The 26,191-nt window shown below is 37.8% G+C and overlaps 1 protein-coding gene across 3 annotated transcripts in view; it reads right to left on the bottom strand.

Moving 5' to 3' along the window:
* LOC127445001 (tripeptidyl-peptidase 2-like) overlaps positions 1–26,191 on the bottom strand; it is a 42,714-nt gene that overhangs the window by 4,263 nt on the left and 12,260 nt on the right. The window contains exons 11-28 of one of the 3 annotated variants that reach the window (XM_051704697.1): positions 25,268–25,383; positions 24,888–25,059; positions 16,386–16,543; positions 16,173–16,249; positions 15,982–16,088; positions 13,485–13,639; positions 13,256–13,372; positions 13,053–13,153; positions 10,589–10,685; positions 10,299–10,436; positions 9,026–9,270; positions 5,955–6,033; positions 4,533–4,574; positions 3,982–4,130; positions 3,785–3,881; positions 1,687–1,817; positions 436–643; positions 216–335 (exon numbers count right to left, since the gene is read on the bottom strand). In XM_051704697.1, coding sequence (XP_051560657.1) covers positions 216–335; positions 436–643; positions 1,687–1,817; positions 3,785–3,881; positions 3,982–4,130; positions 4,533–4,574; positions 5,955–6,033; positions 9,026–9,270; positions 10,299–10,436; positions 10,589–10,685; positions 13,053–13,153; positions 13,256–13,372; positions 13,485–13,639; positions 15,982–16,088; positions 16,173–16,249; positions 16,386–16,543; positions 24,888–25,059; positions 25,268–25,383 — 2,309 coding nt within the window. The remainder of the gene's footprint in view (positions 1–215; positions 336–435; positions 644–1,686; positions 1,818–3,784; positions 3,882–3,981; positions 4,131–4,532; positions 4,575–5,954; positions 6,034–9,025; positions 9,271–10,298; positions 10,437–10,588; positions 10,686–13,052; positions 13,154–13,255; positions 13,373–13,484; positions 13,640–15,981; positions 16,089–16,172; positions 16,250–16,385; positions 16,544–24,887; positions 25,060–25,267; positions 25,384–26,191) is intronic. The other 2 variants (XM_051704698.1, XM_051704700.1) reach the window with 2 other exon arrangements.

Raw genomic sequence — 26,191 nt, 5'->3', positions numbered from 1 at the left:
TAATCTTGATACAAGGATCTAAGTAACGATGCAATATTGTGAGAAAAAAAAATCCCAATGTATTGATATACGACTTTATGGCCACAGCATATTATGAATGTCAGGCATTTAAATTCTACAGAATTCTGTGGATGTATTTCCCATGCAGGTCTGCATATGAATAACAATATGATGCAATACACACATTTTAACTTGAGTATCAGATGATCTCTTACCTGTATGCAATTCTTCAAATTCTCTTTGCTGGGTTTTTCCTCAACAATCTTAGTTGCATATTTCAAAGCCCTTCCATACATTTTATATGCTAACGCATATTTGTAGGAAAACGTTAAAACCTAAAATAAAAAAAATAAAAAAAAATATGTCACAACAAACATCTTGCCACATAAAAAAACTGAATTCAAATAACTCCTACATCTGCAAACACTGACACACCTTAGGGTCTGTGAGCTCCGCCCACTTCTGCACCTCCCAGAATGTGTCAGTCAGAGCTGTGGCCACGCCCTGCGGGTCATCGTCAGAGCTACCCACCTCGCCCGCGCTCGCGCCATCCTGAGCTGCAGTCTTCATGAGCTGATCTGACAGGGCGCAACCTTTCCTGCACAGCGCGTCCAACAGCGATGACTTCTGCTTCTCCATATCACTGAGAACATTGAAAGATTATAAACAGCTTTTGTTTCTGGACACACCTGTGACGCCCAGTGTCTGTGAAGCTACTTAAAAAAAATTATTCTCTCAAGCTACAAGCAACTCATAAAGTAGTTAAATTACAGTCAATTTACTCTTTTAAAAAGTAGTTAGCTACACTACCTAAATACATTGAAGCCATTTAAGGAGGATTTTGTTTTTTAGATGTATAACAATCGGATGATATTTTTTAATTCAGTATCACCTGTTAGTTTTACATGTAATTAGGGTGACATTCCCTTATGAAGAATAAACATAGTTTTACTAGTCATAATTACTACAATATTACTATAGTAAAATGGTTTATTTTCATTAAGGTTAAACAGGGTGACAACAACATAAATTTACTGTATACTTGATATACACTAATAAACCAGAAAACACCCTATTTTATATAACTGAATAAAATATAGTGATAAACAGCAGCAATACACTAAATATTTCGCTTAAAAAAGAAAGCAAATGCATTTCAAGGCTGCGTGAGGCTCAAGTGAATCAGTGAATCATTTATGTGAACTAGTTCATTCACATGAAACGGTTCACATAAATGATTCAGTTTTGCCAGTGCTACATGAGAAAGGACGGTTTTAGTGAGTGTGTTTGATTACACTCTGGGCTCCATTGCTGTGTTCACAATAAAATGAGATAAGTGTTTGGAAAATGTAGCTCGTTACTGGAAAAGCAATACTATTATTGTTAAACTAGCTGAACTAAGGTCACGCCGATGAATAATGTATTTTTTATGCATTTGACAGACGCTTTTATCCAAAGTGACTTACAGTGCATTAAATGTATACATTTCATCTGTCTCTGTGTTCCCTATAGTTAAGTTAGCAGCGTCGCTACTTTTAATTAACTACTCCCCAACACTGGTGATGCCTTAAAATACTGTCTAGGTAGGGCAGTTCACTACAGTTCTGAAGAAAGCTTTGATATCAAGAATTCCTCGACCATATAATCTATCCATCTAGAGATGTGATGTGTAGAAATGTTCTGTACCTCTTTATGGAGGCAGCGTCTGGCCGAGGGTCTGTCTTCATGGTGAGGTAAACTGCCAGTGCCGTCTGATCGATGTGTGACATCACAACATCAGCTGCTGCCACGATCTCTCCCAAATGCTTCAACCGCTCCTTTAAGAAAGCATTACAAATCCTGTCAAGAACATGTCCAGTTCATATTTCTCTCCAAAATCAAAAGAAAGAAAAATTATAAAAAATAATATTTAACAAAATATTTTTTGTCATGACAAGTAAACACATTTCCCCTTAAATCTGCAAAACTGTAATATAAAAACAATCTATATATTTAAAAAGTAAACTAAAATTGTCAGTATAAATCACGGTATTATTTGTTGTACTGAATTAAATTAAAGCAGATTTTAATAAAAAGACAAATATTTGGGCCTTAATCACTAACAGTGCAGATACATGTTTTTTTTTTTTTGCATAAAACCCGTGTGCAAATGTTTCTACAGAGAAATCATGATTCATCAGTTAGTCTGCACTTCGTACTACGATTAAATTTAGAACCAACTGAAACCACACGTACGCAGAATCTTGGCTTTACTTGAAGACCTTGCTAAGTGTGTTTGCATCTTTAAAGATACGTTTGCAAAGAGTGACGAATCACTGTACAGCACAAGTTGTGCGGAAAGCCTTTAGATAAAGATCGTTTAGCTGTGTTTTATGCAAATTACTAACTGCATGGATAAGTACCTTCACTTATTTTTTATTTATTTATTTTTTTCCTCACCTTTTCTCCCCAATTTGGAATGCCCAATTCCCAATGCGGTCTAAATCCTCGAAGTGGCGTAGTGACTCGCCTCAATCCAGGTGGCGGAGGACAAATCTCAGATGCCTCCGCGTCTTAGACCGTCAATCCGTACATTTTATCACGTGGATTGTTGAGCGCGTTACTGCGGAGATATAGCACGTGTGGATGCTTCGCACTATTCTCCGCGGCACCCACGCACAACTCACCACGCGCCCCACCAAGAGCGAACCACATTATAGCAACCATGAGGAGGTTACCCCATGTGACTCTACCTTCCCTAGCAACCGGGCCAATTTGGTTGCTTAGGAGACCTGGCTGGAGTCACTCAGCACGCCCTGGATTCGAACTTGTGACTCCAGGGGTGGTAGTCAGCGTCTTTACTTGCTGAGCTACCCACGTGACAAGATGTGCGGGTTGATGGTCTCAGACGCGGAGGCAACTGAGATTCGTCCTCCGCCACCCGGATTGAGGCGTCACTACGCCACCACAAGGACTTAGAGTGCATTGGGAATTGGGCATTCCAAATCGGGGAGAAAAAAAATTAAAATAATCACTTATAAACCTTTAAAGACAGACCTACAGTGAGCTCTAAGGTTGTTAATCGATGGTATATGCTTCTGTTGAAGCCATGAGTTCACGTTATTTCAAATTCCATTTTAAAAACAGTGTTTTAATAGTCTAATTTCTGGTGAAGAACTAGTACACTACCCATGCTCCTGAAGAGGAAGATCCACCAATCAAGAGAATCGCGACAAACAAAGAGCACCAAAAGAGCTCCGCAGCGCCTGCCCACTCCTATGATGCACTTTGAATGACGTAATTGAAATGCTCTTCCTACACTCTTCAAACTTCTCATATATTTGCATATATTTGGTTATTTTGCAATTCAATTAAAATATACCGTTTCTTTGCTTATAACAAGCCATTTTAAATCAACAGTTTTATATTTTCCAATCGTTTTTAATTCAATTACATCATTCGCAATGCTTCATGGGATTGTAGTTCATTTCCTCATTAAAGACGTTAAGTACACAGTCTTGTAACTCTGTCTTTTTGTCAGATTTTCAAATATCTTTTTGCTTCAAATCAAAGTTTGTAATGTTGTGATTCACCTTAGAGATGGATGGTTTGGTTCATGGCTTACAACTCTTTTATGAAGGATTTCATGAAATCCCGATGGAAAAAAATTAATGGGAAAAACACTTCCGAAACCAAGATGGCTGAAAAAGTGGGAGGGCACTGTTGCACTCTATGTCACAATGCATAAAAATGAAATTTCTTACATTTTGGGTGGAATTTTCTTAATGCATCTAATGGGATGTACCTTCTCTGAGTCAAGCTGATGTAGTCTCTGTACATGTAGAGGCAGGTGTGTAGGGAACAACTCCTTCAGCTCATCATAGATAGAGTTGTTCTCTAACCTGAACACAATTATTCATAATTAATTTACTAAAATACAGAGTATGTGGAAAACAAAGGCAGCCAGTGAAGTGACAGTAAGACAGTTACAGCGAGACTTACTTTGTCATCCACTGGATCTTCAGATCTCTCAGCGCTTCAGAGAACTCGTCCTTCACGTCTTTCTCTTTCTCTCCATCCTTCTCCTTCTCTTTGCCATTCTTGGTTTTGTTCGGAGCAGGAACCAGATGATAAACGATCGGCAAAATATCCTGCATGATAAAAACACCAAACACAGAACAACATGTGACTTCTCAATCATGTTGTTCAGTATCCTTCAAAACCACCCTGACACTAAATAATGCTGGATTAACCTACTGATGAGATACAAAATAAATTATTTGTGATGGTTTCTGAATTCACATCCAACAGCAGAACATTTCTGAATTTGACAACAGAGAACAAATGACTGATGTGAAATGAGTTACATATTAGTAGTTAGTGATGTGATGGGAGTGTGTAGGTTTTGGGCTTTTTATTTAATTCAAGTTCAGTTTATTTTTAACTAAGGGTCCCTGAAGTAAATTTCACCAGAAATGTCTTAATAACTGAATACATAACATGTCTAGAAAGTAGACAGTGATTCGGGTCTTTTAGATCTACCCGTCCAGTACCTTTTTAAATTTTCCATGTCGTTTGGCTGAAGCTTGTCCCTGCTGATCAGAACAACACACATCAGAGAGAGAACGACACAACACACACACTGAGACTCTCTCTCTCCTCTGACTCTTCTGAATCTTCTGCTCTATACTGCACATATAACAAGTTCTGTTTGTGTTGACATTATTAAATAATTATTGCCAAGACTTATTTTAAATTGCATCAATCATCGAGGCAACAGCAGAAAGTCAGTTTACGATGAAATCATGTTCATATAACAGCAAAGCACCTTTCTGTAATGGTCACAGATCACTTAGTTCACCCAAAAATGAAATTCTGTAATCATTTACTCACCCTCAAGTCATTCCAAACCCATATGACTTCTTCGGAGGAACAGACAGTCATACGAGTTTGGAAGAACATCAATTATTCCTTTAAATTCAGAGATAAACACACAGACAGTGTGGCAGACAGCAACAAAACTTTCTTAGCACTTCATCTGTTTCAACCCATGTGATGTTATAAAACACAGAACACATCGAATGAAAACAATTATGTCTCTGTAATGTAAAACAGTCATTGACTGACAAGCCACCGGCAGCAGAACGACAGATAGGGGCTGTGCAAAATGGATAAATAAATCATATTGTGATTTTCTGACATATTGCGATTGTGATTTTGGCATTATTTCTTTGTGCCTTTTTGTTTTTCTTTATTCACTTTCCCGATTGCTGTTAAGTTTCTCACTGGTACCTTTTTTGTGGACTGCATTTTGATTAGAATGTCGACCAAATTTTGTTTTTAATGGCCGATACGAAACTGATTATTTTTAAGTGTCTGATGACTGATATGCATTACTGATTTTTAAGTTTTATTTCTGCTTTTAGGCACATTCGACAACTTAATTATTAATCACCAACCTCTGGTGAATTGTTTTACAAACCTACTATTGCTTACGGTCTAAAAATTATTAATTTGACTAGTTTTAGTTGCAATATACAATGCCCCTCACTTAGTCTATCTACTATTTAAAATGTGAAGTCTTTTGTGTCCAACTTTATTTGTAAACCCGGTTTTAAAAACCGATAACAGATTAAGTGGAAAAGTGGAAATATCGGTAAAAACTATTATCGGTCTATGTCTAATTCTGCCTGGCAAGATCTTGTCAGTGTACCAATCAGAATGGTGTATTAAACGTCACAGAATTCGGAGATTAAAAAAAATATAGCGATTTTATTGCGATGAATTGTGCAGCCCTCCAATAGACAGAGAATCAGATCCATCAGAAGTATTCGTGAGTGAGGCTTTGAAGGAGCTGTGCGTGTTGAAACAGAACCACCATCAGGAGTGCAGTGAAGCAGCATGCAGATGTACACAGCAGTGAAGCTACTGACACACCACATGACAACAGTGCATTTGAAGAGACCATCACTCACTGCTTTCTTGCCGAACTCACTCTTAGGCAGAACCAGAGAACCGGTTATGTAACCGCCCGGACCGGCACCTTTAGGAATCCTGGAAAAAAAAAAAAACACACACACACACACACACACACACACACACACACACACACACACACACAAACACAGAGTATTGGGCTTTTCTGAGGTAATCAGTTGATAGCCCTGCTTGTTTAGCAGGGACAGTGTCACATATCAGCAAAAGTGTTGTTTGCCCCTTCCAAATTCTACCAACAGCCTTGTCAAAAGTTAAACACTTTGTTTTCATTTTTTTGTGACTTTTGAGGAAATACTGTTTAACAAGTGTTCATTTAATTTAAGGAATTTGTGTGCACATCATTCGCAATCAACAAATTGTAGTATGCAGGGTTACCACAGGGTTTTCACCATGACTTTTCTGGTTGTTTGGGATTATGTGATACAGGTTTTAAAAAACTATTTTAGAGATTACATTCACAAAAAGCAATTTCAAGGCAATCAAATATTTTAGAGCTGAGTATAACTAAAGAAACGTATGTTAATTATATTTTCCATGATATTTTTTAAGATTTAACAAATTTTACAGGCATTTTGAAATGAAGTGGGGAAGTGGTATGCTGTTTTCCTTTTATTTGTTCTCTAAAAAGTATTACGAAATGAGTGAAGATGCTTATTTCTATAAGGTAAAGTATGTCCATGTCATTGCGGCAGTTTCATAATCTATTCTAGATCTAGTGAAGGTTCTTTTAGTAGGTAGTTTTAGGTAGTGGTGTTTGCTAAGGTAAGCATCACTGTTAGTATTGCTTATGCTCATCATACTTCTTGTAATATCCCAAAACTTCAGCATGAAACAACTTCTGCACTGTTTCCACATTATCCATACTACGGACATGAATGATAACTTAAATCTTGCAGCTTACTGAGGAGAGGTGTGCTCTTATTCACCTGATGGACGATAAAACGGGTGACAAATCTTAAACAGTTGCCATTAGGGATGCGCAGACACAAAATTTGTGTGCAATACCAAAATCTGATTATTTAGAACAACATCTGCCAATACAGATAATTTGGTGGTTCTGCTTTTTTATGCTACCTTGTTTCAAATCACTGACAATTAATTGACCCTTCGCTAATCTCTGCCCCCCTTGCTTAAGGTCGCTCGCTCCGACAAGCTCTGCAGAACTCCCCATTGGAATGAATGGGAGAATGCCGTGAACGAAGCAGTTTTTGGCAAAATATTCTCATAAACGGAATGGATATTATTTTTATGTGGGCTGGTATGAAGAGTGAAATTGTAATGCGTATTTATCTGAAGTTTTTTGTCAAACAAATTGTTAAATTACACAGTAATTTGATTGAAAACTGTGCAGACTATGAATCAGAATCAAGGCAAATGATTATTAGGGTGTGTTCACAATTGTAGTTCAGTTCTCTTGGTCCGGACCAAAAAAGAAAATTATACATTTAGTCCTGGTTCGCTTAGCCTTCTCACTGGCATTTTTAACACCGAACCTAAAGATACAAAACAAAAGGCATAAGGATAAGGTCACAACCTGATTGGACAGCTTTTATGACGTATATTTTGCGACGGAACTTGCCGAACATCCAAAACAATGCTGGCTGCTGGGTTAAATGCGCTCGTTGGATTTATGTATATATGGTGGAATTTTTACCAGCCGAGAACAAACGAAGAGCTAATATGTGTAAAGGAGTCAAAACAGCACCAGGAATTCCTCCGTTGCACACACAAACGAAGATATGCTGCAAGGAGAATGCAGTTCCGACGCCTGTACCGAACTGTAATGGGCTCCTATGATGAGAAGAACCAGGTATGCTTGAGGTCAGTATTAAAGACAAAGATGCGGACCGAGACCCACTATTCAGGGGGTCTCGGTCCGTTTGTTTGGTGCGCACCAAGGTTCGGATGGCAGCGTTCACACTTGTTCAAATGAACCGCACTAACAGAGTTTTAATCGAACCAAACCTGCCAAGTGTGAACACTCTTACTGTCACTTGAAAAGAGAAATACTTAATTTAATAGCGATTACACATCGAATAACATTAGCATAAGTGAACAGAGCTGTTTATAACGACTCATAACACACTCATTTGTGAACTGTTTATTTACTATCACTTTTACTATGACTTGAATCAATACCAAAATTAATTAACATTCAGTTATAAGCTTTAATTTACCTTGGAGCAAATGTAGGTGTCGTTACAGATGTTATATGTTCATTTGGGAACGAGTGCTGACAGTTTAATCCAGAACATGTTCTTGTCCAGATTTAAAGATTTTTTTTTTAAAAAGAAAGAAAAACACTGCGGGTATCTTCTCTGGGTAACTCGTGTCACTATTACAAATGATCCGGCAACAACGTGTTTTCGGATTATTTTGATAAAATCCCACTTAAAAGTACTCTAACAAACATTACTTCCATAGGCTGTCATTGGAAAATAGCAAACACGTGTCAGAGTAATGGCAGCAGGGCAACAGTTGCTAAAACAGGATTGGTCAGAAGCGCTTTTAAGGTGGGGATTAGTGAAGGGACAATTACACAAATTGTCTTTAAAAAATAATTTAAATAATAACTTCACACTCTATGTCTCTACATGTCTTCCATATCACAGAGTAACTGGTCTCAGTTATAAACAAAACCCTGAAACAGAAAGCCTTCTTACATGCTTCAGCTCTAAAGCACAATCTTATAATCCCTGAAATTTCCAGATTTTTTTTCCAACAGTGGAAACCCTGATTATATAAATATCAGCATTATATCTGTCATCCTGCTCTGTTGATTTTTTTGGCATTGACCACTGAAAATCAGTCCACACTAAATCTCACAAAAACATATCCAGGTCATGTTTACCCCAAAATCCAAAAAAAAAAAAAAAAAAAAAATATCCCACAAAATTCTCATTTCTATAATGAATCCAAATGTTTACATTATCCTGCAATACAATAATGAGACACATCCTGTCTGGGCACAATGAGTTTTGTATTAAGATTCATTTTTAATTTAATTTGTTATTGCTATTTCTATCTTAATTTCAGTCTGGGTACTCACTTGTCATCGGGCAGAGCAGTGATGTAGAACGGCTGTGACGCTCCAGGACTCAGAGTAATGGAGTTTGCTTTCTTCTTCGCCAGCATGGCAGCGCGGTGTGACTCGTAGACGTCCAGTGAGAGTGTATTTGAGAGACGATGTGATATGACAAATGGCAGATCCTTCAAACGCTCCAGCTCGCCCTGTTGGTCATGACGCACCTGCAGACGCAGCGTGTAATCACCCTTCTCCAGCTTCAGAGAGTACTGTGGTACACAAATAACAAACAACATGAGCAAATACGAGTTTACATTATTTATAGTTCACCCAAAAATAAAAATTATTTCATCGTTTACTCACCCTCACGCCATCCCAGATGTGTATGACTTTCTTCTGCTGAACGCAAAGGAAGATGTTTAGAAGAATATCTCAGCTCTGTTGGTCCATACAATGCAAGTGAATGGTGGCCAGAACTTTAAAGCTCCAAAAAGCACATAACGGCAGCATTAATCCATACGACTCCTATGGTTTAATCCATGTCTTCTGAAGTGGTATGATATGTGTGGGTGAGAAACAGATCAATATTTAAGTCCTTTTTTACTATAAATTCTCCAGCCTACCCAGTAGGTCATGACATGCATGAAGAATGTGAATCTCCAAAAACACAAGAAGAAGAATGTGAAAGAGGAGATTTATAGTAAAAATGAGTACTTAAAAATTCATTAAAAATCAATCTGTTTCTCACCCACACTTAAATCGCTTCTGAAGACCACTGGAGTCGTATGGATTACATTTATGCGCTTTATGAGCCTCAAAGTTTTGGACCCTGTTAACTTGCATTGTATGGACCTACAGAGATGAGATATTCTTCTAAACATCTTTGTGTTCAGCAGAAGAAAGTAAGTCGCACACATTTGGGAAGGCATGAGGTTGAGTAAATGAGATCATTTTTATTTTTGGTTGAACTATCCCTTTAAAGCTGATGTAGCTATTTGCGCCACCAAGCAGAATGATATAATAACCTAATATGTAAGTTACAGGGTTCCCACACCTTTTGACCAATGATTTTCCATGACTTTAACAGTAGTTTAGATTACTGTCAAAATAATTGTACAGATAATGCACTCACAAAGAGCCATTTCTAAGCCAGTTAAATATTTTAGAGCAGAGCATAACTTGACAAAATTTTATTCACCATAGAAATGTCCATGCCTTTTTAAAATTCCCTGATATTTCCAGGTTTTTCACAACCGTGACAACACTGTACACAGTAAGTGTGTTGTGTTGTGGTTACCTGGTGTGGATAGGCATCTCCAGATCCCATGAGTCTCTTGTTCTGATCAAACAGGAGCCAGAGTTGACTGTCAAACTCAGATTCATATAATAACTCACACAGCAGAGGACAGCTCGGTGTCACCTCTCCACTCTTAGGCTGAAAAATATCAATCAGTAATTCAATTAGAATCAATGAATCCACATGTATGGTGTACAGACAGATACACTTAAAGATATAAATAAATGTGAACACATACAGGTATATCATACACCTACAGTAAACATGCGAGCGAGTGTGTTCAAACTGACCTGATGGAAATTATACGTGAGCACTATCTCATACAGCTGTCTGTTGTTGGGCAACATGTCTCTGACACTGAGAGCTTTGATTTTAGAACTCACAGGCCTGAAGAAAACAAACACACAGCGGAGATGTTAATTGTGCATAATTTATGAAGGTGAAGAAAGTATTTCAAAATATTTCACTTGAAGAGCAGTAAAAGCTCAGATTTCATTTCATGCTATGTTTTGCAGAGACATTTATGATTAAAGACCCATTAAACACTTCATATTCTGTTCTTCAAGAACTTCATGTTCTTCAGACCTTATTTATAATAAGAGCATCATAAGACAGTTTAAATATACTCATGTACACTGGGACAGCAAGATGCATTAGTAAGCATTGATATTTTTGCCAACATTTCTAATTATTCAGCACACCAACAAATAAATACATAAATTATATATACACATACATACTAGGGCTGTGAATCAATTAAATTTAACTAACTGCAAATTTTTCTGTGATTAATCATGATTAAATTAAGGTATATGATGCAATACAACAAACATTTAGAAAATCATAATAAATATATTTACTTTATACTTTTCTATACTATGATATACAATACAATTTGGGCAAAATTTTCTGCCGTTTTCCAGTGGACTATTTTATATAATAGGATAAAATGGGCAGATTCAAGTCATATCAAACACACACACACACACACACACACACATTTTGATCTGAAGGCGTATGCTTAAATGTTTGAAATAATTTTCTAGACAAAAATATAATTGTGCCACCATATTAATTTATTTCATTATAAAACTAACATTTTATAAAAAAATAAAAAGGTTTTGAAATTGATGACTTGGACCAAATAATAAAGAAAAGCAGCCAATAAGTGCCCAACATTGATGGGAACTCTTTAAACTGTTTAAAAAGCATCCCAGGGTGATACCTCAAGAAGTTGGTTGAGAAAATGTCAAGAGCACATGTCTGTAAATTCTAGGCAAAGAGTGACTACATTGAAGATGCTAAAATATAACACAGTTTTGATTTATTTTGGATTTTGTTTAGTCACAATATAATTCCCAGTTCCATTTATGTTATTCCATAGTTTTGATGACTTTACCATTATTCTAAAATGTGAAAAAAAATAAAAATAAATAATAATATATATAAATTATAAAATAATAAAGAATGAGTGTTTCAAAACTTTTGACTAGTAGTGTGTGTGTGTGTGTGTGTAATATATATATATATATATATATATATATATATATATATATATATATATATATATATATATATACACACACACACACACACACACACACACACACACATACATACACACACATCAATCAGCCACAACATTAAAACCACCTGCCTAATATTGCATAGGTCCCCATAGTGCCGCCAAAACAGCACCAACCCACATCTCAGAATAGCATTCTGAGATAATATTCTTCTCACCACAATTATACAGAGTGGTTATCTGAGTTACCGTAGACTTTGTCAGTTTGAACCTGTCTGGCCATTCTCTGTTATCCTCTCTCATCAACAAGGCATTTCCATCTGCAGAACTGCCGCTCACTGGATGTTTTTTTTGGCACCATTCTGAGTAAATTCTAGAGACTGTTGTGTGTGAAAATCTCAGGAGATCAGCAGTTACAGATATACTCAAACCAGCCCATCTGGCAACAACAATCATGCCACGCTCCAAATCACTGAGATCACATTTTTCCCCTTTCTGATGGTTGATGTGAACATTAACTGAAGCTCCTGACCCGTATCTGCATAATTTTATGCATTGCAGCCACACGATTGGCTGATTAGATAATTGCAAGGATGATTGTTGGTGCCAAACAGTATTTCTGTAACTGCTGATCTCCTGGGATTTTCACGCACAACCGAATGATGCCAACATTGAGCGGCAGTTCTGTGGACGGGAATGCCTTGTTGATGAGAGAGGTCAACAGAGAATTGCCAGACTGTTTTGAACTGACAAAGTTTACGTTAACTCAGATAACCTCTCTGTACAATTGTGGTGAGAAGAATGCAGGTTGGCGCTGTTTTGGCGGCACGAGGGGGACCTTCACAACATTAGGCAGGTGGTTTAAATGTTGTGGCTGATCGGTGTATGTGTATATATATATATATATATATATATATATATATATATATATATATATATATATATATATACACACTGACTGTCGATCAAGAATATTTTTGATATCTGCAACCTTATTTGCTATGCACTAATTGATACAGTTCACTAAATGTTTTACATAAAATATTGTAGGCCACTTAAAAATCATCACTGTAGTTTATTTCATCTATTTATGTGTACAGTAAATATAGTAATATTGAACAGAGCAGTTTCTTCAAAATATTCAGTAAACTGAGGGTTGTTTGTGTGTGTGTGTGTGTGTGTGTGTGTGTGTGTGTGTGTGTGTGTGTGTGTGTGTGTGTGTGTGTTACCTAAGAGGCTGAACCCAGTTCTTCAGCGTGATGGTTGGAGAAACATCTTCATATCTTAATGGAGAACAAACCTCAAAACTTGAAATCCCTTCAGACGCGTGCTGCAGATGATAAACATGCACAGAGTTTGTATGTATTTATGTAACTGATGTATGAACTCATTTGCAACCTGAAGCAACACAGATGGAAAACGGTCTACCCACTATATGAAGAGGAGACGGTGATGTCACCAGACCGTGGAAGGAAATAACATAGTCAATGGTGACATCACCTAGACTCGCCCACCAGCGGGCAACACACAGTTCTACAGTCCGTCCTGGCTGAGAAAAACACACAGCAAAAGATGTAAATGCCACCTGACCAACAGCACAATATATTTATACAGACCGCAATCTGATGTTCAAGTTTGTTAAGCTGTTGTGTATCATGTACCAGCACAGGAAATGCTTCAGTGAGCGAGCCTTTCTCAAGCAGAGATGAGAACTTATAAAACTCATTGGCTCTATACGCTCGCTGCTTCACCAGATGAACTGCATGCAGGACAAACTTAGAAGACACATCTCCAGAGTGAGACGTTAATGAGATCTCTGAAAGAGATACACGAGAGAAAGAAATTAAGAGTGAAGACCTCAAACAATCAGATCTCATACAGAACAATCATCAGGTATGAAGTAAACACACACACACAAACACACAAACCCCGACGTGGTAACATATTCGAAGCGTTGATTTTCAATTATTCAGTGATCCAGAGTTGTTTGACATGCACATGTTTATTTAAAGGCTTTTCTCAGGTTGTCTCGTGTGTAGTACTTCAGTTCTTACTACTTTCTTAAGCCACTGTTTGTTTAGATACTGTATTTCAGTGTGATTATATAAAAAAATAATGCATAAAAAAAAAAAAAACTACACATCTAATTATGCCCCCTGACCCAGTGTCAGAAATGAAGGTGGCTATCACACTCGCAGTTTAGTCTGAAACGGAACACGGTTTGCATGAAAAGTTGTTAATGCGAGTTGTTTTGTGGACCGTGGTACCGAAACCGAGACTACCTGTAGGTCTGTTGCATGGAACTGTGATGTGGTTTGCATGAGTGAGAAAGCAACCTGTACTCGGGTTTGCACTTGTTCAGGATGTAAAATGACTTGCGCATTCGTTTTTGCCGATTTAAGCATGATGACATCAACAATTGCACAGAAACAAACACACACGTGCACCATGAGTGACAGGGGAACATTGTGGGGCACAGAAGAGGTGAAGTGTCTTTCATATACATACATGCATGAGCAGTGTTGTGTGTAATGCATTACCAAGTAATTCATTACTGTAATTAAAAAAAGAAATTTCATTGAAAAAGTAAAGGATTACTCTTAATTTTTCAGTAATTTCATTACAGTTACTTCTAATATAATTCTAAAAACTATTCTATATAAAACAATACAACATTTAATTCGAAATGTAATGTCTAATGTTAAAATGCTTGTTTTCTAATTAAATGGTGCCCCCTTAAATTCTTTGGCCAGTTCATGAATAATTTATTTGATTTTATATGATTTATTTAAAAGAATTAAAAGAACAGTTTCGTGTCTATCCTTGTATTTTTCATCTGGTCGTGGTTTATAAGGGTTTTAGAAAGTAGTAATTAGTAAAAATGAATTTTCAGACAGAGTAATTAGTACAGTAATCAAATTACACTGTAGAAGATGTAATTAGTAGTTCGTAGTTAATTACTTATTTACAGTAACTTACCCAACACTGCATGAGTGAGCGTGCAACCAGCTGTATCCTCAAAAATGATCGTTTGTGAGTATCAGATATTGTCGCCTTCTCTGTTGAATTATAGCAAGTGATGCACAGAGGTGCAGATTATGTTCACTCTGGTGTGCATAATCACACCAAATGAATAAAAACACAAATATAGCGACCTGTGTTGTGTTCTCCATCATGTGCACGTTTGTGATGATGCAAGTTGATAATGGAAAAGCACCGGAGTTCGACAGAATCATACATGAAACCAGACCAATGCTGCAGGGGGCGGCGAGAACAATGGTGCTCAGATTAAAGACATGCAAACATACCCAGTGTGAAAACCACCAAGTTTTACATTAAGGGGCCATATTTGATTTTCTGGGGCATTTTTTAACCTTTATATGGGCATGTCAAATATGTTAATTTAATCAATACTGAAGAATGAGAATTTATTACCTCATACCATTTTTTTAATTAACATCTCAAATTTATGCTATAATATACAGTATATAACTAGGACCAAAATAATATTAAGAACTATTTCAGAATTTACTACCAAAAAAAAATAAAGAAATTCATTACGAGGGCTTTTTTTGCCCCCACATTTTTAATTTCGGGGGTATTTTTGTCATTTTTAGTGGCATTTATATATTTATTTATATTATTATTACTATTAGTATTGTATTTAATATATAGTCAAAAAAATTATAGATTTGTTTTTATTATTTTATACATTATATTGTGATTAATTTGATTAATTTATCGGCATCTCGTGTTATTAGTCCAATTAAATTTTTACACAATTGTCAACCCTTTATTTTCAATAAAATAGCCCAAACCACATTAATAGTTTGAAATTCATTTTGTGGAATTGCCATACTTGCCATAATTATTAAAAGTATTTCAGAAAATTGTCATTTGGTTTGTCATTTCATGCGTTCTCTTTGAACATAATAAATCGAAACAAAAGAATTCAATTTGGAATTCGGAAAGAATGTGGCGAAGTGAAATGGAACTGCAATGTGTCAAAAAACCTGGAAGTACTTCATAGCTGTACAGTTAATTAACACCAATGTCAACCAATCAGAATGAAGTAGTAAACAATGCCATTGTATAAGTCACAAACAACCAAACACACACACACACACACACACACACACACACACACACAAGTATTACCTGCCCATGAAGCACCCTGAGGGACGGTAATGAAGTGGCGTCGGATCTGTCCCGGTCTGAAATGCACATCTGTGAACGCAACTTCTTGTCTGCGACTGTCAGCAACTCTGTAACACACAAACATATGTCTCACACACACACACACACACAGCAACACTTAAACACTAACAATAGAGAGCTGTTGAACATACTTTGCAGGAATTATAACCGTTATCGGCACTCTGAAGAGAGGACCAGCGCTGAGAGAGGACATGTCATAACCACACACCTGAGACACAAAAGAAACACAACACACTCATCTTCATTCACTACACACGATCACAATGATCATGTGTCATTAACCCAGAGAAAATCATTTCTAAGTTTCATTTGTAATTTTTCAGCAGAGGTGCATGGTGACGTGCCTCAGTGTAGTGCAGTCCTTCTCTAAGTCCCTGCGGGTCGATGCGTACGTTGACGTGACGACACTGATTCATGAGCTCCAGGTGTGAGGGGCAGTTCACCCATGCAGCATTACAGACGAGAGCCAGGTGCAGCTGCAGAGAGATGCGCACAGAGTTCTCTGCGGGCGAAACACCACAGAAATTACTCACGGATGAGGGAAAACCCTCACATAATCCTCCTCCTAATGTTACTGTACTTTAGTGTAAGTATCTGTACTTTATTTTCATTTTGGGAAACTTTTACTTGTACTCCACTACATTCCAAAGCAAGATATTTACTTTTGAATGCAGCACTCTACATTGCGAATAAATCACTTGCATCGACAAAATTTCTCGCTCTGCGACTAAAATATGTCCGTTATTATCCACTGGCTAGTAAATATTCAGATTTTACTTGAGTCGCCAGAGATTGAGTTTTGAAGTGGTGAAGAACTTAATGAATCCTTGAATCCTTTTACTAAATATAAAGCTAGCAATTAAGAAGCTGGATTCAGTCTCGTCTTTTACAGCCTGTTGTGTCTCGTGAGTATGCACCCTGAGGGAAATTGACCTTATTTGGCTGCAGTGGGTCCTGAGGTGTTGTGGATTGCGATGTCACCATCGCTTTAGTTGAGCCGTGATATGCCATAATTACATTTTACATTGCATTTAACAAAGTCAACTCTGATTCTGGTTAAACATTTCCACGGACTGTTTTCACAACATTTTCCGTTTCAGCATGGCTACAAACCAGTAACGCGCCTGTTGGACGTCTGTTAGAAGGTAAAAGTGTTGCAAAACTCGATAGTTTGTAGGTCTGAATTTGAGAACTTGTAAAATAAATATTTGTACATGCAAGTCATAAACATTATAGAAATAAAAGTTTCCTTTTGCTTCATTTCATGTATTGTGTGTCCAAAGACGAGACCCAGGCACCCCATTTTCATTTCATGTCTCTTTTAATATCCTTTCTGTTATATACAATCACTTGGTGATCAAAAAGTAAAAAAAAAAAAAAAACATCAATTCTAATCATACATTGCAAGGATGAAAGAAAAACCACTGTGCAACTTTTCTCTCATTAATGGGCACTCATTCAACCATAAACATCTGCACGCAGAGCTGCCGGTTGTCTTAAATCAGTACCATTTTAGCGCTTGTTATACATAATGTAAATCGCACAAGAGCATATAAACAACCATGTAACAAAATGTAGTAATGTAGTAAGTGTAATAAATGTGTAAATATAAACATTTAAAGGCACAATCATATATTACGAAATATTTAAACTCCATAAAACACTGTAAATATGCCGCATCTAGGCAAGTGCTTGTTAATTCTTTTTTTTTTTTTTTGCATAGTAGGTTTGTAGTAGCATTTAAATGATTTTTTATAATAGAATTATTAAATCATTGTTAAATGTGTAATTATATTTTCATTATTAGGTTCCAACATTGTGAATCTTTTGTTAAAAATGTGTATGAAATTATAAACAGTGACAACAGCTTGTATAATTATTAAAAATGCAATTTCATGACATCATTTACATTTATAGAATGTGAAATTTGTACTTTTTAAAAAGCTAAAATGTGATTGATCAAAAGTGAAAGATAAAATGTAAAATCTTGCATACTATATTGCGTGAAATCATATCTATGAAAACTATATTATATATATATATATATATATATATATATATATATATATATATATATATATATATGTGAAGATGCCCCCTTCTCGGTCTACTTAATTTCTTTTTCAGTTTTCAGTTTCATTAAGCTTACATGTCGTCAAATGTCTAGCAAGTAAATAAATTTACTGGCCAATGGCGATTCTTTCTCCAACGTGTCTGTAGAGGGTTGGAATGAAAACAGATACTTCTACTTTATTTCAGAAAAACATGTTCATCCAATTTGTGATGATTTGTTTGTTTCTTTAATTTTTTACGCCATGCCAGCTTCTATGGCTATATTCATGGCGGGAGCCAGGTTTAGTTATTTAAAAATAGAGTTAAGTAATGTGTTTAAGATTCATTTTTCCTAAAAACCTTAAAACTAAATTTGGATTCACTTGATTAAAAACCTTTTCAAAAGCATTAACGAAATAATACAGGTTCTTCAGATGTGTAGAGGTATGACAGTCCAGTAAAATGTGTTTAATGGATAGTGGGTTCTGACAAGATGAGCACTGTGGTGAATTTTCTCCTGATAGTAAAAACTGGTGTGTGAGTATTGTATGTCCTATCCGGCATCGTGTATAAATGACTTGATCCCAGCGATTATTAAAAGGGAACACATACACATCTTGTTCCAACAACATGATTTATTTTCCGTAATTTGTTGTTTAAACATTGATCCCACTCCAACTGCCATTTGTTTTTGATATATACATTCAGAGTTGGTTTCAGATCTGTGGAAGCTATAGGGCATTTTACTGGTTCAGTAGATAGTGCTTCTCTAGCAGCTCTGTCTGCTTGTTCATTACCGGAGATTCCCGAGTGTCCAGGTACCCAGCAGAAAATAATATTAAAACTCTTTGCTTCAAGACATGACAGTTTGATTAAAATCTTCACGATTGTTGGGTGATCAGTTTTAGTAACTTCCAATGCCCACCAATTTGTGATGAAAACAATTAAAATGGGAAAGGATTCATTTTTTTGAACCAATTCTTTTCAGCAAACTGGTTGAGCTGCATCGCAAAACAGACATTAAACATAAACATACATAAACAGTAACATTAAAGTTGCTAACAGACAAAAGCACAAAGTTCAGCAAAATCTGTGCTGAACATAATATGCACGCAATACATGCCAGGTTATATTGCTCTTCACCATCATTTGATCTCCATAATTCGAAGAATTACTGCTGCCATGAGCAATTGAAAATGTATGCAGGCATATTTTTTTTTAATAAAATCTTGTTTACTGCCTGAACGCAATGTTAACTGCTCCAGGTAAATAGCACAGAATTTTCTGAATGATGCACAATCTATATTGAGCCTAATTTACCTAGAAAGGAGGCATATTTGCGCAGAATGGAATGGCAGTGGCTTAATTTAAATACTCATTAAACATCACTATTTGAGGGGGTTTCCGGGGACGCCATGCGAGAAGCAGACGTGTGAGACAGGAGCTCTGTGAACTTTGCTAGTTTTTTAATTATTTTCATGTTATAATCTGCTGAGATTCGATACACCCAATTACATACTTGCTCTTTGAGGTAAACATGGCAAAGAAGTCAAAATCCTCAGACTCTGGAGACATTAAAAGACACTTACGTGTTCAAGCTGAGGCCTCTGGCAGGACTGCGAGACGGGAACTCGATTTGGACGGCACGTTGGTAGATAAAATTCAGCGTCAACTGTCCAACATGTCGGTGATGCTGACCAAGGTTGTTGCTGACTTGGAAGATCTCGCTGTAATATGTCAATCGATTATGGCGATGGAAAAAATTCTCTGAGTTGGTCACAAGAGTCGCAGATGTTGAGAAACGAATCGATTATCTTGAGTTATCGGAAAGGGAACTCAATCCGCCCACGTCCAAAACAGATTTGGAATTAATTTCGGAAAAACTAGAATATTTTGAAAATATGAGCCGAAGGAATAACATACGAATTGTTGGAATTCCTGAGCATGAAGAGGGCAGAGATATGGTGAAATTCCTGGACGAGCTCTTCCTGAGTCTGCTCGGCATAACAGGCCACAAGCTGGAAATCGAGCGAGCTCACAGAGTCCCTGCTCGCAGATCTGCTGAGGGACACAGGCCCCGATCGATTTTGGCCAAATTTCTGAGATCATCCGATAAAGATCTGGTGTTGCGCCAGGCGAGGAGCAAAGGAAAGCTTTCTTGGAAGAACCACAATATTTTCTTGTTCCTGGACTTTCCGAACTCGACAAGAGAGAAACGCGATCGATTCAAGCAATGTAAGAAACTCTTACACCAGCAGCAGATCACTTTTGCAATGATGTTCCCGGCCAAACTGAGAATAGAAACGAAGAATGGTCGCAAAGTATTTACATGTCCAAAACAGGCACTCTCTTTCATAAATACATTGGAGTAAGCCATTTGATGTTTCTTATATTAGTGGACTGACTCGCGGATGAGGAACTCTATTATCTGAGGAAGCTGGGTGCCATTTTTGTTTCTTTTTGCGCTTGCTCCACTTAGTAGCTGGAGTTTGTTTTGTGGCATGACTCCAAGAAATTTTGCATTGATGGAAGATCTTTTTTACACTGAAGTTTCCAGCCAGATCGAGAATGGACACTTTGGATGACCACAAAATATCTACATGCTCACATAAAGGACGTCTTTTATAAAGTTGACAGGCTGAGTAAGTTATGGTGTATATTTTTTTATTTCTTTTTTTCTTTTTTTTGCGGCCTCCGAGTTAGTTTGGCTCTTGATCATCCGAGGAACTGGGATGCCGGTTTTGTTTTTCGTGCTGGCTCCGCCTAGCGGCTAGGGCTTGTTCTGTTGAATATCACTCCTTTGGAACAGCAGTGGATAAATCTGTTTGTCCTTTGTGCTTATTCCTCCTGAGTCTGTTTTGTTGAGTATTTTTACGGGACATTGGAATGATTATGTCATACACTGAACTCATAACAGCTGGCTCACTGAACAGTTGCTTGTCTGTCCAAGGAAACTGAACAGCTTTATATCAGCTTTATTTTGTGGAGGAACACACCTTCGAGACGGTTCTGTGAATGAGTCTACATGTTTTTTCTGTTATTCTGCCTGTTGGCTGGGGTCTGTTTTACAAAGTATTTTCTGTTATGTAATTTTGCCTTACAAAATTTGTATAGAAGCACCGGACTTGAGCAATCCGATGGCAAAGTTGTTGCGGGGGCTCTCGTAGGTGTACATGGACTCTTTGAGTTTTAAGGGATTGACGCCGGTTGGTCGGTTGGTTTCTTCAAGAAACACATCTTTCCCCGCAGGAAGCTGAAAAATTTGGGAAGATATGGGGTGGACATGTTTTCTTTAGTGTTGGCTCAAGTAAGAGTAGGGGAGTCATTATATTGATTAATAAACATCTACAATTCAAATTTCTCAAACAGATTAAAGATAAATTAGGAAGAGTCATTATTGTTTTAGCTGAAATTCAGGGGCAAAGGTTGATTTTAGCTAATATTTATGTGCCTAACACTGATGATCAGGGCTTTTTTTTATAGATCTTGAAGGGATGTTGCAAGCCGCTGGCACCCCTCATGATATAATATTGGGAGGAGACTTTAATCTTTTGATGGACTCAGTCCTTGATCATAGTGAAGCAAAAGTGTGTAAGCCCCCTAGAGCAATGGTGACACTTCACAAGATGTGTAAAAATCTTGGTCTTGCAGATATTTGGTGACTTTTGAACCCATCTGGTAGGGACTATACATTTTTTTCATCAGTCCATAAGATTTATTCTAGAATAGATTTATTTTTGATATCCAAGTCCCTCATTTCATCTGTTGTTGATTGCTCAATTGGAAACATCTTAGTCTCAGATCACGCCCTGGTGAGTTTGGAGATGTTGCCAGATACAGAGAAAAATAAATCATATGGTTGGCGCTTTAATGTATCCCTTTTGCAAAATCGTGAATTCCAACAAATGTTAAAGACCTAAATCAATGTTTATATGGAGACCAACTGGTCCTCAGTATCCTCTGTGGGCGTGGCTTGGGAGGCACTTAAGGCAGTTCTTAGGGGTCGGATCATACAGTATGCCTCATTCACCAAAAAATCCAAAGCACGAGAAATTATGGAGTTGGAAGAGAATATTAAAAGTGCAGAGGCAGAGCTGAAGCGCAGAATGTTGTCTGATGGCCTCAGAGAATTGACTAGATTGAAATACAGATATAATACTATTTTGTCGAGGAAAGTGGAGTTTTGGTTATTCAGGGCAAGACAGTCATATGGGGCCAGATGGTTTTGCTGCTGAATTTTTTAGATCTTATGCTACAGAACTTGCTCCAATTTTGTTAGAAATTTATACAGAATCATTAAAGAACGGAAAGCTTCCTCCAACCATGACACAAGCCCGGATCAGTCTGATTCTTAAAAAGGACAAAGATCCAAGCGAGTGTAAAAGTTACCGTCCAATTTCCCTGATCCAGTTAGATGCAAAAATTTTGGCTAATCAATTAATTTATGACATCACTTATACATATAGATCAGGTGGGGTTTATTCGGGGCCGTAGCTCTTCTGATAACATTAGGCATCTCATCAATATCATGTGGTCAGTAGCGAATGAACAATCTCCAGTCACTTGACGCCGGAAAGGCGTTTGATATGGTAGAATGGGATTATCTTTTTAAGGTTTTGGAAATATATGGGTTCGGGAGTATGTTTATTGGATGGATTAAGTTACTTTATAGACACCCAGTAGCAGCGGTACAAACAAATGGACTAATTTCAGATTATTTTACTTTGGATAGGGGCACCCGGTAGGGTTGCCCTCTTTTCCCATTATTGTTGTGTCTTGCCCTGGAACCATTAGCAACCGCGATAAGAAAGGAGGATGATTTTCCAGGGGTGGTGGCGGGAGGTATGGCGCATAAACTCTTGCTTTACCCAGATGATATTCTATTATTTGTCTCTGACCCCAGTAGATCTATGCCTTGCCTCCACAGAATTATTAATTCCTTTTCTAAGTTTTCAGGATATAGAGTCAATGGTCTAAATCCGAAGCTTTGGCTCTGACAGCGTACTGCCCAGAAACGGCTTTCCAGCCGGGTGCTTTCCAGTGGCCCAAAATATTTTGGTATTTTATTTCCAGCAAATTTGTGTGATTTAGTTAATTTTGACCCCTTAATGAAAAGGTTTTCAAGTGATGTGGGCAGGTGGGCTTCATTACATTTATCTATGATTGGGAAGGTTAATGTTATTAAAATGAATTGTATTCCAAAATTCAATTACTTACTGCAGTCTCTCCCTGTAGATGTCCCCCTCTCTTATTTCAAGCAATTTGATAGCATAGCAAAGTCTTTCATTTGGAATGGTAAGCGTCCCAAATTACATTTCAATAAGTTACATAGGCCGATTGACAAAGGTGGGCTAGGCCTACCCAAGATTTTATTTTATTATTATGCATTCGGTCTCAAGACATTTGGCTCATTGGTCGCTTCCACCTGAGAGAGCCCCTCCCTGGTTCTGTATAGAACAGGAGGTTCTTGCCCCTATTTCACCACTGCAGAGCCTTTCTATCAAATTAATCGGAGAAGCTAAAGTACATCCCGTTATTACGCACTTGAACTCGGTATGGACTAAAGTGTCCAGACTGTTTAATTCTGACATTTTTTTAAATGTTGCCTCGAGGATATGGCTGAACCCCAAACTATGCATCAACAAGTCCCCTTTTTGCTGGTCAGAGTGGATTGGGAGGGGGGGTTACTACACTCGGTGACCTGTATGAGAATGGAGTGTTGAGATCCTTTCAAAATTTGGTTCAACTTTTTGGGAATCACACTCTGGGAGAGGTGATTACTGCTTTTGCAAAAGGTCATGAGGCATCGGTGAATTACTCCCTACTAATTCAGAGTCTGGGAGACGAAACTTCAACTTCTCTTAAGAGATTATGGGAGAAAGATCTAAATTTGGTATTGGAGGAGGGACAGTGGGCTGGGATTCTAAAAAATGTCAAATCTGCATCTAGAGACTCAAGGGTTCGCCTCATACAATTTAAGATTTTACATTGAGTCTATTGGATCCCCTCTAGATTGCATAGGCTTGGTCTTAAAGACACACCCACCTGCTGGCGATGTCAATTAGAAGATGTAGACACAACCCATGTCTTTTAGGGATGTGTTAAGATGCAGGAATTTTGGATGAGGATTCAGAGTTTTATGTGCGAGGTTTTGGCCTCTCAAATTTTATTTTGCCCCAGACTCTGTATCTTGGGAGATGGGGCAGTCATTAATTTGGAGAATAAGCATGTGAAAAACTGGGTCATATCTAGCGTTATGATCGCCAGACAGATTACTTTGAGGAGTTGGAAGTCGGCTGGAGCACCCCCTTTTCAGGAGTGGTGTTCAGAGATGGCCAGAGTGGCAGCTCTTGAGGAGGGGGTATCCAGAAGACTGGGAAGTCTGGACATGTTTGCGAAGAAGTGGGGCAGATATCTGTCTTTTTTGGAGGGCTCTCGGGGAGGGACAGTGGAGAGAGAGGTGTAGGGGTTTTAAGTGTGTGATTGTTTTATTTATTTTATTTTTATTTCTTTATTAATTAATATATTTTTGTTGTGTGTCTATGGTTGTGTGACCACTGGGGTGTTGTTGGGGGTCGGGTGGAGGATTTGGGGGTTGTATATTGATTCTGTATATGTGTGTTCTGCTATGTATATATTTAATTGTTGAATCAATAAAAAACATCACTATTTGAGTTCTGATTGCGCCTGATTATAATAGATTAGCAAATAAGACGCAGGTTTATGCACAGATATGCCACGCCCAAAAGTGGCGCAACTGTTTAGTGAATTCGTCCATCAGTGTTATAGTGTACCTGTGTTCTCTGGAAAGACAGGCTCGATGCCGACTGTGTGATCAGAGGGGGCCGTGACTTGAGCCGAGTCCCTGAGGTAGATGCCTCGTTGTGTTCCTACGGTAACAGTGAAGCCGAGGCAACTGGTGGGCAGCGACGCATGCTGCATGAGGTAGTCGAACGCCCGCTCCACCTGCACCATCACATAAACACACACATGCAGGAACACATGAGCAGACTACACACACACTGACAACATTAATCCAGTACTACATTGATTCAGTAATTCGGCAACTAAAAACACTTGTATGACTCTGAAATGTTTCAGTTTAAGAATCAGTGGCTCCCAAGTCATGTTGTTTTGTCCTAACCCTGTTAGAAAAATCACACACACACAGTACCTGTATGATGCCGTGGCCCTGTGCAAACACTTCTATATCATCTACTTTCAGTGCTGTGTTCTCTAGAGCTCTCCTCACTGCTGGGACTGTGGGACGAATGCCATTCTGCTTCAACCCTGTGAAGCATAGAGTTAATAATTATGTTAAACAATTAAACTGTATCAAAAGTTGCTGTTTTGAACTATCGGTTAGTGTAAAAATCTAAGACGATAGTTTTTTATTTCTCAGTGTTCCTCTGTGGGTTCTACAGCAAAAATGGCGAGGGCATGCAAAGAAAAATGTGACTGTATAGAAATGTAGGTGGCAGCATGCCTTTGCTAAAACGAAGAGGACAACCCAGTGCTAACATGCAGTTATCCTCTTACTCATTTCAAATAACTCACAGTTTTAGTGCATTGATTTTAAATATGGTTTTCTAATAATGCACAAAAGTTTGAGTTTGATATTTGAATTTAAAGGTGCTATATGTAAGACTGACAAAAAGCATCTGAAATGGGTACTGCAGTCCAAATTCAAAATATTAGAGAGTTGTCTGCCCCGCCCCAGACTCAAAGCTCATGCGGGTTGTCAGAATGTTGACATGCAAATTAGCCAACTCAGCATCCGTTTTAAAGGATTTCTGGGCTTTAAGCCGTCTCCATCTTCCAAAGGCATCTCTAATATTTATCCTTGTTTTACTACGCCTCTGGTCATGGTGGTATTTAGACGGATGGTGAGGCTTTTTAGGTCGGGTGGAATCTGTTAACTCTGATCCAGTTCATTTGCTGGCTTCCATGGCTGCAGCACATGGTGTTGTTTGCCTGCAAACTTGATCAAATCTGGCAACCCAGCAGTGTCGAAATACTGTTGGTGAGTGGGCAGTGGGCGGGATCACACAGGCCAAAACATAAACAGAAATTCCGTCCTGGAATGGAAACTTCAAAG

This window comes from Myxocyprinus asiaticus, chromosome 8 (assembly GCF_019703515.2).
Source record: "Myxocyprinus asiaticus isolate MX2 ecotype Aquarium Trade chromosome 8, UBuf_Myxa_2, whole genome shotgun sequence".
Lineage (NCBI taxonomy): Eukaryota > Metazoa > Chordata > Actinopteri > Cypriniformes > Catostomidae > Myxocyprinus > Myxocyprinus asiaticus.
Note: the sequence above shows the minus strand (reverse complement) of the source record. Positions and strands in the feature narration are given on the sequence as shown.